General features: G+C 37.1%; 1 protein-coding gene across 1 annotated transcript in view; it reads left to right on the top strand.

Annotated features, from left to right (window-relative positions):
* LOC143027564 (protein PRRC1-like) overlaps window positions 1–19152 on the top strand; it is a 98478-nt gene extending 79326 nt beyond the window's left edge. The window contains exons 7-8 of the mRNA XM_076188875.1: window positions 9231–9350; window positions 18437–19152. Of these exons, the coding sequence (XP_076044990.1) occupies window positions 9231–9350; window positions 18437–18553 (237 nt within the window). The 3' untranslated portion in view covers window positions 18554–19152. The remainder of the gene's footprint in view (window positions 1–9230; window positions 9351–18436) is intronic.
* The last annotated feature ends 1662 nt before the right edge of the window (window positions 19153–20814 follow it).

Here is a 20814-nt window from a genome sequence, read left to right as displayed (position 1 = left end):
AACCATTCTCCATTCACCCCTGTCTTCTGTCCTCTCCTGTCCTTCCTCAACACACATTCTCCTCTTTCCCAAAGCCCCTTTCACCCCATCCATCCATCTCATCCTAGGACGCCCTCTCATGTTTACTCCCTCCACATCTGCCTTCCATACCTCTTTTACTGATCTTTCTTCACTCATTCTTTCCATGTGTCCAAACCATCCCAATACTCTCTTATCAACCCTGTCTCCCAACTCCCTTACCACCCCTGTTCTCCTCCTCACATCCTCATTTCTCACTCTATCCAGCCTAGTAACCCCATCATACTTCTCAGACACCTCATCTCAAACACATTCAAACTCCTCTCTTATGTTTCATGTTTCTGCCACATACAGTGCTGTTGGCACAATCACTCCTTCATACAATCTCCTCTTAGCCTCCATTCCCAAATGTCTATTCCTCATTACATTTTTTAATCCACCAAGGCATTTACTCGCTTCTCTCAATCTACATTCTACCTCCATCTCCACTCCACCTTTTCCTGCCACATTCGCTCTCAAGTATCTAAAACTATCCACTTCTTCCAATCGCTCTCCTCCCTTAATGCTCACCTCCAATCTGCTGTCACTTTCACCCCTTGTACATCTCATCACCTTACTTTTACTCACATTTATCTTCAACTTCCTTCTTTCACACACACTCCCAAACTCTGTCACCAACTTCCTCAATACCTCCTCTGATCCTGCTACAAGCGCAGTGTCATCTGCAAACAACAGTTGGCTCACCTCCCACTTTTCTCCATTTTCTTTAACCATCGCCAATCCCTGACCCACCACCCTTGCATTTACCTCCCACACCACCCCATCCATGTATAGATTGAACAGCCAGGGCAACATAACACATCCCTGACGAAGTCCCACCTTTACCTCGAACCACTCACTCTCTCCATTTCTAATCCTGACACATGCTCTACTACTCTCGTAAAAACTCTTGACAGCTCCTAGAAGCTTTCCTCCTATCCCGTAGTAATAGAAGTAATAAAAGAAAAAAGAGATTGGGTAAGAGACACAATAGATAAAAAAATAATGTATTTTAATCTGTGGTATCAAAGAAAAACATGGTTCCAAAGGTAAAAAGAGGAGAATATAGTGACAGAAATACTAAAAGAAATACAGGAGGAGGGCCAGGTACACGAAAAGGCAATAGAAGATATCTATAGGATGGGCAAATATTCTGGAGAGAAGAATAGACCTCTTAAAGTAAAACTTAATTCACAGAGAATAGCAGAAGAAATATTGACAAATGTAGGAAAACTAGCAAAAGTAAAACCTACAAAAATCTAGGGATAAAAAAGGAACTGATTAATGAGGAAAAAGAAAAGGAAAAACACTTAAAAAGGAAGCTAAAGAAAAGAATGAGAAAAGAACAGAAAAAGAAAGGATTTTTTTTAGAGTGATGGACTTGAGACTGAGGAAATGGTTCATAAGGGGGAAAAGGAAATGCAGGAGAAAGAAGAAAAGGAAGAAAAGGGAAAAAATTAAAGATAACATACACCAACATACACAGATTGATATCAGGAATCAATGAATTTAATGACTATCTAAAACAAGAAAAACCAGATGTATGGGGATTGTGGAGACAAAATTAAAAGGATCATTACCATCAAATAGTATAGGGCAAGGATTGTACATAGTTGTTGGTACAGAAATAGAGAAACAAAGCAGGGTGGAGGAGTGATGTTACTAACCAAAAAAGGCCTAAATGTGACAAAAATTACAGAAGGAGAGAACAATTTGGAATTGATTAAGATAAGAGTTGTGGATAGAGATATGAAAAATAGAAAGTATGCAGTGATTTACCTAAAACTCATGCATGGAATGAAACTGAACACTCCAAAATGCTGGAAGACACAAGAAAAACACTAAATGAAATACTAAAGAAAGAAATCTGGTAATTATGGGTGATTTTAACTCGAAAGAAATATGTTGGGAAGAGATGTCTGTGAAAGGTGGAGAACATTACTGGGGAAACTTATTACTGGAAATGACCATTGATTACACATTGACGCAATACGTCAAAGAAAACACCAGATATAGAAATAACAATGAACCCTCAAGATTGGATTTGATATTCACATCAGAACCCCAAATTGTGGATAAAATCGAATTCAAGACACCAATTGGAAAGTGATCACATACTAATAGAACTGGAATTAAATGAAGAAACAAATATAGAAATTAACAAAAAACACAGAAAAGGAAGACTAATGTACAACAAAACAGATTTTGAGAAACTTGGAAAATTCTTTCAAGAAGCAAATTGGAAAGAATGTAATAATGAAGAAATAAAGGCAGAAGAGAAATGGACAATTTGGAAGGAAATCTATAATGAAGGTGTGGATAATTATGTACCAAGACAAAAACAGGAAAGGGTATATATAAAATTCTGGTATAATAAAAAGCACAGTGAGGCAAAATACAGAAGAGATCAAACCTGGAAAAGGTGGAAAAAGGGAAAAAAAGCTGAGAAATGGAAAATATACACCAAACTAAGAAATGAATATGTAAAAATACGTAGAGAAGAAAAGAGAAATTATGAAAAGGACATAATAGATAAATGTAAAGATCAACACAAATTATTTTATAGGTATGTAAATGGCAAGATAAAATATAAACAGGAAATACTTAAATTACGTCAAGGTATTAGAGAATGCACAGAAGATATAGAAATGGCAGAAAGTATGAACAAACATTTCAAATCTGTATTCACCAAAGAGGAAAAAAATCTACAAAACTGTGATCAAAGAATCGAAGTAAGATTTCCTCCATTGAAGAAATTAAACATTACTCAGAATGAAATAAGGAATCAAATATTAAAGCTTGACATTAACAAGTCACATGGCCCGGACAGAGTTGCAAACTGGATACTGAAGGAATGTATAGACAAACTAACAGGAAAAATATACAAAATAATTGAATGCTCACTCAAAGAAGGAAAACTACCAGGAGACTGGAAAAATGCCAATATAGTGCCAATATATAAAGGGGGAAATAAGGAAGACCCAACAAATTATAGACTGGTGTCCCTAATGAGTACAATAGTTAAGATTTGTGAGAGAATCATCAAAGATAGTTGGACAAAACATCTGGAGGAGAATGATATACTGAACCCGATGCAATTTGGATTCAGACAAGGAAGATCATGTACCACTAATTTGATTTGTTTCTATTCAAAATTGATAGATATATTGCAAGAAAGGGATGGCTAGGTGGACTGTGCATTCCTGGACTTGCAGAAGGCATTTGATAAGGTACCACACAGAAAATTGCTATATAAACTAGAAATAATAGGAGGCATACATGGAAAACTATTGAATTGGATGGAGGACTTCCTACATGGAAGAAAAATGAGAGTAGTGCTCAGAGACGAATATTCAAAATGGGAAGAAATGAGTAGTGGTGTCCCACAGGGATCGGTGCTAGCTCTGATAATGTTTGCTACATATGTAAATGACATGGATGAAGGCATTGAAATTTACATGAATCGCTTTGCGGATGACGCAAAATTATTAAAGAGAATAAACTCTGAAATATACTGTGACTCATTGCAGAGGGATCTGAACAAAGTCTCAAAGTGGAGCAAAAGATGGGAGGTAGAATTCAACATCAAGAAGTGCAGTATAATTGAATTTAGGAAAAGAAAGAAGAGAATATTACGACAGTATAAAATTGATGAAAAAGAAGTAAAGAAAGTAAATTCTGAAAGGGAACTAGGAGTAATCATCACCAAAGACATGTCACCAGATAAACATATAAATAAGATAGTCGGAGAAACATACCATTTGTTGAGATGAATAAAGGTGGCCTTTAAATACCTGGATAAGGAAATGATCAAGAAAATGTTACAAACACTGATAACACCAAAACTGGAATATGCAGCACTGATATGGTCACCCAGTACAAAAAAAATATATAAGAAGATTGGAAAGAATACAAAGAGCAATGACAAAGTTGGTCCCAACACTTTCAAACCTGACATATGAACAAAGACTGGTTGAACCGAAATTGCCAACCCTGGATCAAAGAAGAGAATGAGGACCTAATAACCATCTACAAAATTATGAAAGGAAAAGAATGCCTTGATAGAGAGGACTTATTAAAGTGGGACAGAGGAAAAACAAGAGGACATGCAATGAAACTCAAAAAGGATAACTACAGAAGAGACCTGAAAAAGAACAGCTTCCCACACAGAGTGATAGATATATGAAATAAAGTGGATGAAGAAATAGTGTGTGCAAACACAATACAAGAATTTAAGAACAAACTTGATCTTGCAAGATACAAAAACGGGTCATAATGAGCATAGCTCCCCTTCCCGTATAATACAACTAGGTAAATACTCCATATTCATCTGAGCTAACTTACCTGCCCAGTTCCACATCCTTTCTTTTGTAAAGCCTTCACAATATCTTTCGCTCCAGTCTGCTCTCTTTCTGTCTTTCAGCATTATTCCCACAATACCTCAAGAATGAAAATCAGAAATCAGCAAATGTAACCCCCACATATGAAAAAATTAACAAATATCTGCTTGGTATTTATTGTCCTATGCTTTTCTTTTCTCTCCATGTATATTTCTTCCTTTAGTTCAGGCTCAATAAGTATATGGTCACTCTTTCCAATTTGTGTCTTGTATTTAATTTTATCCACAATTTCAGGTTCTGTTGTAAATATCAAATCCAGTCTCGACGGCTCCTCATTATTTCTGTATCTGGTGTTTTCACTGAACCACTGTGTCATTGTATATTCCATGGTCATGTCCAGTAATACAGTACCCCATAAGTCTTCTCCGCCTTTCACTGTCATGTCCTCCCAACAAATTTCTCTGCAGGTAAAGTCCCCTGTAATTACCAGGTTACCTCTGCCCATTATTATCTCATTTAATGAATGCCTTGTATCTTCTAGAATTTTCATTTCCTCATTCTCTTTCCAAGCGTTCATTTTTGGGTGCACATAAGTCACCACAAACTTTGTACTTTTCATGTCCTTGTCTTCAACTTTTATCATGATCAGTTCTACATTACCTTTGTCTTCCGCAATTTTTGTCACAATCAAGATTTTCTTGGCCAAGAAAATGATTCCTCCGTGTTTCTTGTCTCTGTTTTTAATCCAGTAATTGTATAGCCCTTGTCCAACATTGATGGGTGGTATTGCACCCCCTAATTTGGTCTCCACACTTCCCATTATTTCTGGTTTTTCTTCTAACAGGTAATCATTAAATTAATTCATTCCTGAAATTAATCCATCAATATTAGTATAGGCCACGTTTAGTTTTTTCCTTTCTCTGTCTTTTTTTCGTTTTTGGTTCGTCCATTCTGATGTACCATTTTCTCACTCTCATGTCGATTACTCTCCAATAGAATTCCTTGCTTTCGGTCCCCATTCTCTTCGCCTTTTTTTCCTTAGCTTCATCTCTTACTGTCTTCTCTTTTTCTAATTCCTCAATACTCATTTCTCTTTTTATCCATATTTTATTGTAATGTTCACTCCTTGCCAACTTACCTACTTTTTCAAATATGTCTTCTACCATTTATGATCTTAGTTTTATCTTTAGGGGTCGATTTCTTTCCTTAGAATAATGACCCATTCTATACATATTGTCGATGTCTTCTACATCCTGGTCTCCATCCTTAATTTCTTTTAGGATTGCTATTCTATTTCTTTTTCTTCTTTTTCTCTCATGTACCTCACCAGACCATGTTTTTCTTTTAGTCCATGTACCACAATCCATTTTTTCCTATCCACTGCATCTCTGATCCAATTTGCCTTTTCATTAATTACTTGGATAATTGCATCTTTTGTATTTTGCTGCATTTGTTGTTGGACTATTTCTTTAAAGGCAGTTTCTTTATTTTCTATGTTTTCCTTCCATTTCTTAATCTTTTGGATACTTTCCTCACTTAAGTTTTCTTCAATTCTTTCAGTCATTTCTTGTATTTTGTTATTTACCTAATTTTTAGGCTTTCACTATTGATAGTATAATTAATTTTCTTCTTTTCATTTTCACACTTCACCTTATATAATTTTTCATTTCCTTAAGTTTGGTTCTCAGTTCAGAGTTAGTTTTCCTTAGGTTGGAAATTTCAATGTTAGTTTGCGCTAAGCAATCCATTAGTTCAGTAATTTCTTTCCTCGTGGCTTGCTGTATTGCTTTTGACCCAGGGGAGTGGAGGATACAGGGATGACCCATCATCCATGAGGAGCTAAGATGAAAGGGAGGAAAGGGTGGTGGATGGGAGTAGAATGGGAGTGGATGCCTTTTGATAGCTACCTCCCTGGTAAGGGGAAAAAAAAGCTATTGGTATAAAGATAGGTAGTTGCTGCAGTTAATGAAATCTCCATTTTTATATTTCAATGATAATATCTTTGAAATATAGAAATGAAGAGATTATGAACTATGTCATACATACTGAAAACATTATCAAAGCAATCATGGAGGTTGGTCAAACATGAAATTTTTCTTCTGAAATTGTGTTGTGAGTCTTATATGAAATTGTTAGCTTCAAGGAAGTCCACAATTTTATCCCTTAGAGTAATTTCCATAATTTTGCAAACATCTGACATCAAACTAATAGGATGATAAATACTAAGCAGATATTTGTTAGCTTTTTCACATATAGGGTTACATTACCGTATTTTCCAGCGTATAGTGCGCGACTTTTTTCTGTTGGAAGGGCCTAAAAATGGGGGGTGCACGTTATCCGGTGGTGCGCATTATCTACGACCTACGATAAAAATTCTGCGGCTGTGTGTGTAATTTTTTTCACAACAATGTGACGATGTTGGCTGTCACAAAGTCGGGACGGCACACTTCTCCGTGACATTCTGTGAGAACAAGAAGAACAGCCATGGTGACATGAAAGAATACGCCAGCATGGGCTATATAAATATTTGGTATAGGTAGGTATCTATCGAATCTTATTTTTCATGTTTAAATAGGCCTAAACACCATGAAACATGATCAATATTCATGATATTTGCCCATGTTCACAGCATCCTAGTTTGAATTTTTATGTTTGCTTTGTTGCTTCACTTTAGGTATGGTACAAATTCCGTTGCGGCCGTTCATAAACTCGTGTCATATACCTGACTACAACACCCTATTTCGGGAGTTATATTAACTAAATGTCACCTCGATGAGAGACTGTCCTATTTCACCACTGTTATTGCAGGTTCAAAGCTAAAACGAAACAGTCTGTAGTTTGTTTCAGTATTAAATAAAAAATGGTAAAGACGAATTATTTCCTCAAGATATAAAATGAACATTTTCTGTAAAAATCCCGAAATTTTTCTGTATATTTTACTTTCAATAAACTTTTTTTAGATCATATTTCCTACAAACTATTTAAGCTACAAAGTAATAAGGGACCAACGCACAACATGAGTCATATACCGGTACATGTAGTTTCGACTTTTTCTTAGTTGTGTCCTGATTGATGCCTAAACTGACACTTAATTTAGTGACAAATCAACAGATTTCCCAGCGGTGGCTCTAGCCAATGAAAAATACTTCTCCATGTAACCTCGTTCACATGATACTAAGTAATTAATCGCCGTTATTTCATTGGTTTATTTTTACTAACATTAATTATCGTAGTCTGTGCAAATATTTGGGATGCATAAAACAGCACTGGTACCAACATCATGAACGTTAGCCATTTTAGCTCACCCGGAATATGCTAGATCAGGACCGACATTGACAGTTCTATTGCCAATCTAGCCTACACTAAACACCCTCTTGCGAGAGTTTGTTAAACTAAACATCACTTCAGTAAAGACACTTATGAACTGAAACATAGTTTGTTGCTGCATGGCGATAAAAACTTGTACATGGTGATAAAAACTTGTAAGATGAATTATTCCCTCAGGATAGTAAATTACAATTTTTCTGTAAAAATCTGAAATTTTTCATGTACATTTTGTATTCAATAAACTTTTCATGGCTCAAATTTCCCACAAAACAATGGACCAACGCAAGCAGGAGTCGCATACATGCAGTTCACGAGCTTTAGCCACCAGCGACTTTTCCTGGCATGCGCGTTATACGTCGGTGCGCGCTATCTGTGTACTGAGATAACGAAGTGCATGGGTGCGCATTATAACCCGATGCGCATTTTAAGCCGGAAAATACGGTAGTTGATTTCCATTCTCAAGGTATTGTGGGAATAACATTGAAAAACAGAAAGAGAGCAGACTAGAGTGAAAGATAGTGAAGGTGGAAGAAATGATGTGGAAATAGGCAGGTAAATTAGCTCTAGATATAATGATTTGGCTAGACTGGTTAAAAAGGACATGCACATAGTGAAACATAACTATGAAATTAAGGTTGCTAGACAAGCAAAATCCAATCCAAAGTGCTTCTTTTATCTTTACAGACCATAAAATAAGGTAAGGATAGGCCCAATTAAAACAAAGATATTTGGATAGATTCAGAGGAAAAAAATGAGTGAGGCATTTAATAAATATTTTTGTCATGGTATTTACATAGTAGAGGTTAGATATGGTACCTGACTGCAACCCAATCTTCAGTGGGGATGAGGAAAGTAGACTAACATGAGCATTAGTACTGAAGAAGTAGTCAAACAGCTTGATAGACTTGAAGCTGCAAAATCCCTGGGTCCAGACAACATTTTTATGAGTGCTTAAAGAGTGTGAATTTTATGAAACCTGAGATCAATTAACGGAAGTATTTAGTTGGTAAATGCTGGGTTTGTGCCTATTTCTTGAGGGCAGGCAAATGTTCCTGGTTTCCAAAAGGGTATTTACCTAGTTGTATTTTGGGGGAAGAGGAGCTATGCTCGTGGTGTCCCGCCATTGTATCTCGCAGTGTCTAGTTTGCTTTTAAACTCATGAATGGTTTTTGCGCATACTATTTCATTATCAGTTTGTTCCAAGTGTCCAAAACTCTATGTGGAAAACTGTTTTTCTTGTTCTCTTCTATAGCTATGTTTTTTTATTTTCTTTCCATGTCCTCTTGTGTTTCTCTTGTCCCAGTTAAGTAAGTCCTCTCTATCAAGTATCTCTGTGCCTTTCATGATTCTGATCAATCAGAATGAGAGGATATGGTTTCTAAAAAGACATTGAGACAGTATTGCAAAAGAAACACAACAAAGAAATGAGCCTGATATTTTGTGATTAATGGAGATAATTTTACATATCTTAATGATTTTTCCCCCTAATTTCCTGTTTAAATGCAGGTAACACCAATCCCAGCAGAATATGTAACACAGGCAAGAGCAAGCACGCCAGAGGACTATCCCCTAAAAAGTTCAGGGTTTGCCACAACCATTGGAGAAGTAGCTAGCCAGGTATTGCAAGTGAGTATACACCAAAGTTGCTTTCATCTTTTCAACCATACTTGACAGAGACTTGTTTGTAACATAAAAATGAAATGGATGGTACAAGTAACATTTGAACCTAAAACACACATTAGCCCCTATGCTACAATAATACCCTCTAAAGATTTGGTTATTGCTGATGCCAGATTTCAACTGAAGGTATGGTCTTTATGTTGAAGTTTTAAGCTAGTGTCATTTAACACCTTCACTATGATGATGCCTACTCTAAAGACCCATGTATAATATGCACTTTTTTCACAAAGTTTGGATTTTAAACTTAAGGGTGCAGAATATACACAGGTTTAGATCTGTAGACATTTATTGGGGCCATCAGAAAGGTGGGAGACTTGAGAAAAGAACAGTGGGTGACATGAGACATATAGTGATTAATTTACAAATTTTTTGCACATTATCAGAGATCCACACCAACTGATTTAGGTTTCCTATCATATTCAGTAAATAGACAACTAAACTTTGCTTTAATAACTTTTGAAATTTATGATTATTCAAAACTGCTCATTTAATATAATACGAAGCATGTTTTTTAAGTACCATTTTGAATAAAAATAAAACAAGTAGACTTTTCGTAACAATTTTATTTTTACATGAAAGCCTGTACTATAATCTACTTTTCAACATAATTACAGAATCATCTGACCATGTTTAAGTTTGTTTGTGAGTATTTGAAATGCTGCTGATTGCGAAATATGCGCTGTGATTTGTTTTCTTACTGCTAAAGGCGTGAAAGTGGCTGAAATTCATTGTCAAATCAGTGAAGTGTATGGAGATAGTGCAGAAATGGGTGAGAGCTTTTAAAGATGGCAGTACAAATGTGCACCAAACCATCAGTAATAAGTGAAAGTCATCCACTTTGTTCCTTATCATGCACATTTGTACGGCCATAGGATGGTGTGGGAAGTGTGTCTTCAATTTCTTGTAGGAAGGCATCTAGCCATCTTTTGAATACTTCCACTGTGCAGGATGTGGTGTTCTTCAGGCAGTTGGGGAGGCTATTGAAGAGCTTAGGGGCTTCTCTGGTGAAGGAGTTTAATCAGAGAGATATGGTGCTCCTTGTGCTGCTGGCTATTCTTTCAACATAGCAAGATCTCCCTCTCATCCTTTCTTGGCTGAGTGTCACTCCAAAGTTGGGGATATGACCCTCCAGCATTTCCATGTGTTAATGATAAAGCACTGTTCTCTGCTCCTTTGGAGTGAATAGAGTTTGAGGTACTTGAGGCTGTCCCAGTAGTTCATCCCATTTACACACTCAGTCTTGCTGGTGAAGGTTATTTGTACGCACTCAAGTTTCTTTATCTCCCCTGTACTGTCTGGGTTCCACAGTTGACAGTAGTATTCAAGTTTAAGTAATACCATGGTCTTCCACAGTGTAATCATGTGATCTTCATCTCTTGATGTAAATGTTCTGAGGATCCATCCTGATAATTTTCTGGCACTGTCAGCAATGTCAATTTGTGTGGTAAACTTACCATCTTGACTCAACATTACTCTTAGGTCTTTTACATTTGCCTTGTTCATCTCTGTGAGACATGGTGCATGGTTAGATGTTATTTGTGAGACCTTTGCCATATTTCATCAGTTTGAATTTGGTTTAATTGAATTTCATGTTGTCAGCAGCCCAGATGTATATATTTTCATGGTCCTTAAGGATGATGATGGTGTCTTTGATTCCCTTATTTCTTTGGTGGCACAAGTGTCATCTGTGAATAAGGATATTTTGGAATGTTGAACAGTGTTGTCAATGTCACTGATGAGTACTAGGAACAGGAAAGGGCCCAGCATGGAGCTCTGTAGGACACCACTTATCACTGTAGGCAGTTCTGAGGCTGTCCCATTGATGGCCACTCATTGCTGTCTGTCATGGAGGAAGCTGTGGAACCATTGACCCAACTTGCCTGTTACTCATAAGGCCTTCAGTTCATGTAGTAGAATGCCATGACCCACTTTATCAAAGGCCTTAGACAAGTGATGGTATATAACATCATTATGTATTCCTGGTGGGTTATCAGTTGGGATAGGCAAGATCACTCTTTCCAGAAACTGTGTTGTCCATCATTGAAGAGTCCTTTCTTCTTGAAAAAAGTCAACCAAGCATTCTCACACTACAGTTTTGAATATTTTCTAGATGAATGATATTGAGGTGACAGGTCTATAGTTTTTGACTTCTCTGTTTCCCTACTTATGTATGGGTATTATTAGTCCTTGCTTCATAATATCTGGGACCATGCCTTCATCTTCTAGAGATTGTCTCCATATTCTGTGGAGTATGGATGAGTGTTCCTCCTTGCAGGCTTTTAGAAGGGGTGCTGCCATGCCATCTGGTTCAGCTGAGGATGAGAATTTGAGTCCCTCTATTGCTTTTACAATGTCCTTGCTGGAGAAGTTGAGGTCACACAGTGTATCTTCCCTTGATTCAGCAAAGAACAATCTGGGAGAACCTATCACCATGTTGGCGATGGGTATGCTGAAGGTAGATTCTTACTGTTTTCTTAGTTGTTTGGCTATCAGGTAGTGTCTTGTATCACATCCCAATTTTCATCTATTAAAGGGCTGATCTGAGAATTGACTCTGCTTTTTCTTTGTGTAAGTAAACAAATATTTACTGTTGGTTCTTATTATGCTCATTGCTTTCCTTTCATTGTGTTTATGTTCTTCTTCATGTGACTTTAGTATCTCACTTTCTATCTTAATTAGCTTGTTTTTTTAAGGTTGATTGCTTTGATGTTGAATTAGCCTTTTGGAGTTTGCATGAGAAATATTTCCTTTTCTTGAAGAAGGTCCTCCTGTCTTTTGAGATCAGTGGTGTTGTGATTCTTGCCCCTGTGAGCAGGACATGCAAGCTGCACATGCAGTACTTCAGGAGAATCTGGATCATTTGCTATGTGGACTTACTCTTAAGATACCCCAGTCAGTTTTTCATTTCCCAATTTCTACTTGATTTCATCCCAATTGAGTTTGTTGCTAAGGAAGTTCAGAATATTTAGCCCACTTAACAAAATCCGCCAGGATGGAGGTGAGGGGTTATTCACTCCAGGTTTGTATGTTCTCTTTAAGATTAATCAGTGGTCTGATATGGCTGTATCTTGGACCTCACAGCTGTGACTAAGGGCATGGTTTCTCATAAAGACTAGGTCTAGTATGTTTTCTTTTCTAGTTGGTAAAAGAATGTGCTGGGTTAGGCTCAATTCCTCTACTAGATCTAGCAACATCTTGGCTTGTCAATGTTCTGATGCCTGGTTGATGGTGTTTCACAGTTTATTTGTGGTATGTTAAAGTCTCCCATTAAGATAATTTTTGGTGGTGTATGGCAGGAATTGATGGTGTCTATTATCTTATCCATAGCAGATCTGAAATTTTCTTTGGTGCTGCCTGGGGGCCTGTACATAGTAAACAATAAGGTGTTGTGTTTTTCAGTTTTTATACTCAGTATTTTGCAATAGCTGTCTGAAAAGGATTAAATTCTTGAAGCACTTGCTACTACATCAGACCTCAGGTAATTCATAACTCCTCCATGCATCTGGTTTACCCAATCTATTCTGAAGATAGTGTAATTTGGTATGTTAATCTCATTTTCTTGTATACCTGGGTGTATGGGGGTTTCTGCAAGGGCAATAAACATAAATCTTCCACTGATAGATTCATGAGACAGGGTTTTGTATTTGTTGGTTGTGTGATACAGCCCTTGTACATTCACGAACAATGAGTTTTCTAATCAATTCTCTGCCTCTCTGTTTATCAAGTTGTATTTACTTAGTTGTATTTTACAGGACTAGAGCTATGCTTGTTTAGACCCATTTTTGTATCTCTCCACATCCAGTTAGCATTTGAATTCGTGTATAGTTCTGGCATTAATTGTTTCACTGTTCAATTTGTTCCAGACATCAATCACTCTGTGTGGGAAACTGTTCTTTTTCAGATCTCTTCTGTAGCTGTCTTTAGTTTCTTTGCGTGTTCTCTTGTTTCTCTTTGGTCCCATTTTAATAGATCATCTCTATCAAGAACTTCCATTCCTTTCGTAAATCTGAAAATGGTCAACAAATCGCCTCTCTCCCTTCTCTGCTCTAACGTTGTCAGTTGTAATTTCTCCAATCTTTGTTCATTTGTCAAATTTGATAGTGTAGGTGCCATCTTAGTCGCCGCTCTTTGGATTCTTTCTAATTTGTGTTTTTCTTTGTGCTAGGTGCTAACATTGATGAGGTGGAATGGGCGGGGATGGGGGGTGAGGTAGTATGTGTGAGCAAAATTTGACGCAGCCCGAAGGGATTTCTCCCCATCTTCTCCTTTTATGCATGGGGGGACGGAGAGGGGGGGGTCGCCGATTTAATGAAGCAGCCTTGCTGTGGATGTGCTGTATCTTGCGACACTGCTTCTGACCCAGGGCAGTGGACAAGGTGCAGGGATGACCCGTCATCCAGGAGGTGCTAAGCTAAGAGGGAGGGTGGAGGGGTGTGGAGTGTATTCAGGGATGGAATGGGTGGGAATAATTTTATGCCTTTTTCTTTTTGGCTACCCCCCTTGTAAGGGGAAAAAGCCTTGGTATATGTATGTAAGCTAACATTGATATAGCATATTCTAGTTTTGGTCTTATTAATGTAACAATTTCTTAACCATCTCTTCATCCATGTAGTCGAATGCCACCTTCATTGATCTTAACAAATTGTAAGTCTCTCCAAATATCTTGTTTACATGTTTGTCAGGTGTCAAGTCACTTGAGATAATTATTCCTCGGTCCCTCTCTGAGTTAACTTTCTTTACTTCTTTGTCTCCAATCATATATTTTCCCGAAACTCTATTTTTGCCTTTTCCAAACTCCATTATGCTATATTTCTTGATGTTGAAATTCATTTCATATTTCTGACTCCATTCCCATACTTTTTGTAAGTCATCTTGTGACAATCTGCAATCTTCTTCTGTTTTTGCTTTTGAGCAATTTAGCATCGTCAGCAAAGAAATTCACGTAACAATTCACTCCTTTGTCCATATCATTTATGTATATGGCAAACATTAACCCCTTCCATACGGTGCCGCCTACGTAGGCGTCATGAGGAGCAAGTGGATTCGCGACGCTGCCATATCGGCGTCTTGATTATATTTATTGTAGTCGCCCCTGTGTTTTTACACTCTCAAATGTGCCCTGAATCCCATTCTCTGTGGTTTTCAAAATCCGCGGGTGAAAGAGAGAACGATCGATATAAGCGGTGACTATATTTTATGATGCGAGTATTATTACAACACGTCGTACGGCTGGCATTGGCTGCTGCCCGCGAGATTTAAGTCCCGTACTGAAGTGGTTAAGGGAGCCACTTTTTACTTCTTCCCATTTCGAGTTTTTATCTCTTAGTACCACTCTCATCTTTCCTCCATTTAGAAAGTCCTTCATCCATTCCAACAGCCTGCCTTGAATTCCTCCTATTTTTTCAATTTAGTTTGTTAATTTTTTGTGTGGTACCTTGTCAAAAGCCTTTTGCAGATCCAGGAAGGCACAGTCTGCCCAACCATCTCTTTCTTGTATTATTTCAATCAGTCGCGAGTAAAAGCATATTAGGTTTGTGGTGCACAATCTTCCACTTCTAAAACCAAATTGTTTGGGGTTTATTATATTGTTTTCTTCCATATGTTTGATCCATCTGCTTCTGATGATCTTCTTGTATATTTTAGCTATTGCACTAGTGAGGGACACTGGTCTAAATTTTGTAGGATCTTCCCTGTTTCCTCCTTTGTGTATGGTGGTGTGCAGGGATGTATTTACACACAGGGTCCTGTCTCCTATTCTCACCAGGAAGGATCCCCTAAAATGGAAGAAATAATGGTGACACAGAAAGAAATAAGGGACCAAATAAAGAAACTCGATATCAGAAAGTCACATGGGCCAGACGGAATAGCGAACTGGATATTAAAAGAATGTATAGACGAACTCACAGACAAAATATTCAAGATAATGACTTCTCACTCAAAGAAGGAAAAGTACCACAAGACTGGAAGAATGCTAATATTGTACCAATATATAAGGGAGGAAATAAAGAAAATCCAACAAATTATAGACCAGTGTCCCTTACAAGCACAATTGCAAAAATATGCAAAAGAGTTATTAAAAACAAATGGACTATACACTGGGAAAAAAACAAAATATTAAACCCCAACCAATTTGGATTTAGAAGTGGAAGACCATGTACTACAAACTTAATATGTACTTATAGACATAATACAAGAAAGAGATGGCTGGGCAGATTGTGCCTTCCTTGGACCTACAAAAGGCTTTCAACAAAGTACCACACAAAAAACTACTAAGAAAAATTGAACTAATAGGTGGAATACAAGGAAAATTATTGGAATGGATGGAAGATTTCTTGAAAGGAAGAAAAATGAGAGTGATATTTAGAGAAAAGAACTCAAAATGGGTAGACATGATAAGTGGAGTACCCCAAGGCTCAGTGTTGGCTCCAATAATGTTTGCTATTTATATAAATGACATGGATGAAGGAATCAAATGCTACATAAACTTCTTTGCAGATGATGCAAAACTATTGAAGAGAGTGATTAATGAAGAAGACTGTAAATCTTTTCAGGGAGATCTGGACAAAGTCTGGAATTGGAGTAAAAATAACAAAGTGAATTTTAACATTAAAAAATGTATAATGGAATTTGGAAAAAGCAAAAATTGGAACAAAAGAAGTTACAAAAGTAAATTCAGAAAGAGACCTAGGAGTGATCATTTCAAATTACATGACACCAGACAAACATGTAAACAAAATAGATGGAGAAACCTACAACTTAATAAGATCAATGAAAGTGGCCTTTGACTACATGGATGAGGAAATGGTGAAGAAAATACTTGTTATACTGATAAGACCAAAATTAGAGTATGCAGCATCACTATAGACACCCAGTAAAAAAAAAAAAAAAAAAAAAAAAAAAAAACATAAAGAAACTAGAAAGAATTCAAAGAGCACTAACAAAAATGACACCAACACTCAGCATGTTGACATACGAACAAAGATTGGACAAACTAAACTTATTAACTCTAGAACAGAGAAGAGAAAGAGGCAATTTGATATCCATATATAGAATTATGAAAGGAATGGAAATACTTGACAGGGAGGATCTACTTAAATGAGACAGAAGAAATACAAGGGGACACAAGAAGAAACTTAAGAAGGACAGTTACAGAAGAGATCTGAAAAAGAATAGCTTTCCACATAGAGTGATAGATACGTGGAGTAAATTGAAAGAGAAAACAGTGAGTGCTAAAACTATACACGACTTTAAGAAAGAACTGGATGCGGAAAGATACATCTGTGGGTCCCTATGAGCATAGTTCTTCTCCTGCAAAATACAACTAGGTAAATACAACTAGGTAAATCTACAAACATGTTGGCATAGTTTTTTGTTCCATCCATCATGTCATTGACAAAGACAAGAAACATTATTTGTGCAAGTGCTGAACCTTGTGGAACTTAACTCATTACAGCTGTCTATCTTGACATTTTATCATTTACTACTGTCCTCATATATCTTTTCTTCAAAAAGTCTCATCCATTCTAGTAGTTTGCCACTCAGTCCTCCAATGTGCTCAAATTCCCACTTCAGTCGATTGTGAGGTACTTTATCAAATGCCTTCTCTAGGTCAAGTTACACACAGTCCACCCATTCATCTCTCTCTTGCAGTACATCAATCACTCTTGAGTAAAAATTTAAAAGATTTGATACACACAACTGTACAGATCTGAAGCCAAATAGACTGTCTGTCAGAATGCTCATATCTTTTAGATATTTGGTCCATCAATCTTTCACAATCCTTTCACATAATTTCACTATTGTGCTGGTTAGTGATACTGGCCTATGATTTAGTGTTGTCTCCCTGATTCCACCTTTGTGGAGTGTATCACATATGCCTTTTTCCAATCAAGCAGCACAATGCCTTCATTCAATGAACATATAGTGCTGTGGAGGTGCTTGAGGGTACATTGTAACCTGATTTGTCCCTCTGAATTGGTAGTTTATTTTTTGGGTGACTAGACTTTTCACATGTTTTTGGATTCCAAATAGCTGTATTCCCAGGTTTTCCATTAACTTTGTTTCCAAAGTTTAAATCAACCTTAAAAAAAAAAATAATTTGCTCAAGCTTCCTGTTCAGATGGTATCAGATCATGGGGAAGAGAGTTGGATTTTGGCTTTGATATGGTCATGTTTTGGGATTACTGGATCAGGAAATCTTTGAGTTCCCTCTATATGTATGAACCTGCACTCTTCATTGAGGCATTGATAATGTGAAATTGAAATTGCAGAGTTTTGAGTGGTAGTTGAGGCATTGGGATCCAAGCTTTGAGAATGCTTGGGGTGTATGGATGATAATTTGGTACAGCTGAAAGGGATTTCTTCTTGTCTTCTCTATCTTACACATGAGAGAATGATGAGGGAGGTTCACATTGTAAATGAAGCCGCTGCCCTACTGTGGATGTGCTGTCTTGCTGCATTGCTTCTGACCCAGGCAGTGAGCAGGAGACAGGGATGACCCTTCATCCACAAGGAACTAAGATGAGAGGGAAACAAATAGTTGGTGGAATGCGTGAGGGTGGGTGCATGCTTTGCTTGGCTTACTTCCTTGAAATGGGGAAGAGGCCCTTGTTATGAATATAGATAGTCTATTGAAATTATTTTGTATCCAAGCTAAAAATTAAAATTTCCTCATAGTGTTCATTCTACCTGGGAAGAAATTATATTCAGTGATGTAATCATTTAACACTTAATAGCAAAAGATAATTAAGCATATTAGACTGTTGTTGAATACCCTCCCCCATTTACATTGTCCCCAGACAATAGGGGTATATTTACTAGATGGGGAAGGGGAAAATATATATTTGTTTTTATATATATTTTTTCCAACTCCAACAGGATAAGAGGGAGGGAAGAGGGTAGAGGGGAGTGGAGTATGTAGGGGATGGAATGGGTGGGAGTGGTTTCTATGCCTTTATCTTTTGGCTACATCCTGTGTAAGGGGGAAAAAGCCTATGGTATATGTATGTATATAATTTTTTCAACTCCAACAGGTTCATCATAGCCAGTGGCAAGAGACCGTGTGTGGTGTTCCACGGAGGGAAATGGTGACATTAGCAGCAAGAGTACTGGCCAGCTTGTATAAGGCACAGCTCCCACAGTCCTTTTAAAGATCATCTCTTTTTCTAGGAAGTTGATTTTGAGAAATCTCAGTTGTTTCTGGAGGAATATATTGTAGTAGTTTGTACTGAGGGTTGTATAATGAGTTCAGAAATCCTGTACAGGGAGTCCTCAGATACGAATGTCTCAACTTTCACTGTTTCATGGTTATGACACAGGCAGAACTTGCCCCTGTACATATCCCTTTGCATACCCCTTCACCCTTTAAATAATACAAAGAATGAGCTGATGAGCACAGTGAAGGAATACATCATGTAATGATAGACCAAGGAAGGAAATGCAATTCTGTATTACTGCTTATCATTTGCTATCTCATTTGTGTTGCTGTCATGAGAATTTTTTGCCCTTCATTATGGCTTGCAAGCTTTTCTGATGGCAGTGCATTGAAGAAAAGGAAAACAGTCACCATGAAAAGTGCTGGCTGGTTATGACCTATGCTGAAAATTGATTAATGACACTACATAGGAACAGAACTCCATTGTAACTCAAGGACTCCTGTAGTAAAGATAAATATAAACTGAACTATGAGTATATAATATATGAGCATGGGTGTTATGTATTGGTTTATAAAGTATTGTATTGTACTAGGCATCAAGTATTTTAATTAGTTCCAAACAGTTCTTTACCACTTGTATTAATTTTTTCATCATGCTTGATACCTAATTTGTAAAACCAATGTAAGATATTGTAGACATCCTGAAGTTGGTTTTCAATATTTTGTTGACATTAAATTGCTCCATATGTCCTGCCTTGAGGATGTTCCCCTTCTTGTAGGGTATGAGAATTCAACCCACATTTTATCACTCCTCTACAACTTATTGCTGTTGTTCTCTTGATTGTTAAACCAAGTTTCCTGGGTTGCTGTGGGCATCATATTACTTTTGTTTGGACTGGATATTTTGTAGATTTCACTAATGTTTAATTTGCACTCATTGTCATTTCTTTGCAAGAATAATCATAAGTCTTACCACTACTTTCATATTTTCTGTAATGGAAATGTTAATGTCATACACTTATTCTTATACAGAGGTGCATTTTGTACATGTATAGGCCTATAAATACATTGAGATATGATACTAAATTTACAACTGTAGCTTTAAGTTTGAATTAGAAATTATGAGAATTAGAGAGGGATTTTGTATGTTTGATATAATTTGTTGAATTGCTAATTCCAATATCTGCCTATAATACCTAGAACCAGAGTATTCTTTGTGCCCAAGCCTATACATGCTAAGGAGTGTGGATAGAGTGGATATTATGTGGGTGGTCCATATCAGTGTAATGGATACTGCTGTCAGGGAGATAGGCCCCTGCTCCCAAGAAACAAAGCCATCACCTTTCCTCTCCAATAAGGAGAGTGGGGGCTGACACTTGGATCTCAACATGGATCATGTATCTGAAATAAGAGATCTTTGAGTCTAGGGTATGACTGCTGCTGGTTTACTAGATGTTGCAGGAATCCTTTTATTATAAAGTGAACTATAAGTTAAAAATTAAGTAGTTAACTGGAATCCTGGTATAGTATAGATATTTATGACAAGTGTGAAAGATAAGAACTTTAATACAAAACATATGCTGACTTGCATCATGTCAAAGTATGGTAAATTTTGGACATATATTCTGCATCTCATAGAGGGTCCAAGATATGCATGTCAGTCATAGAAAAGCAAGAATTTAGCTTATGATGGTACTTTTTTAACCTTGCAATGAAAGTGTAAACATAAGACTGTTTGTCCTTATATATCCTGCATTTTGAACTGTGCCTTAAGTTTCACTTCTGATATAATCCCCTTCACAGTGTTTGCCAGGGTGTCAAGGCAAGCAACATGACTAGATGATTAAGTGTTCATGAACTGTATAGTGGTCTTACTGCAATACATACAAAGTATAATAATATTTGTTCCCACAATTTTCAGTAACTAAAAACCCTCCAGTGCTATAGTTGCTGGGAGTGGTCCTTGAACCCTTCCATAGATCTCTCTGGGAAGAAACATAGGACTGTTGTCTGTGTTGTATTAACCCATACAGCATCAGCCCAATGTATAGCTCAGATACATGCTGGCATTGGCCGATTTTCGATTTTTCATTTTTTGCACGAGATCAGGGAGGTGTATAGGCCTAGGAAGAGTTGACAGGATAAGGTGGTAAATTTAGCATATTCTTTCCCTCTCATTTAAAGTTTCCATTCATATTATGAAAGATATAGGCCATACCCTTAATTATTATGTATGTATATACCATCTTGCTGGAT

Source organism: Oratosquilla oratoria, chromosome 8 (assembly GCF_046742065.1).
Source record: "Oratosquilla oratoria isolate Oo_2021 chromosome 8, ASM4674206v1, whole genome shotgun sequence".
NCBI lineage: Eukaryota > Metazoa > Arthropoda > Malacostraca > Stomatopoda > Squillidae > Oratosquilla > Oratosquilla oratoria.
This window is presented reverse-complemented; position numbering and strand designations above follow the sequence as displayed.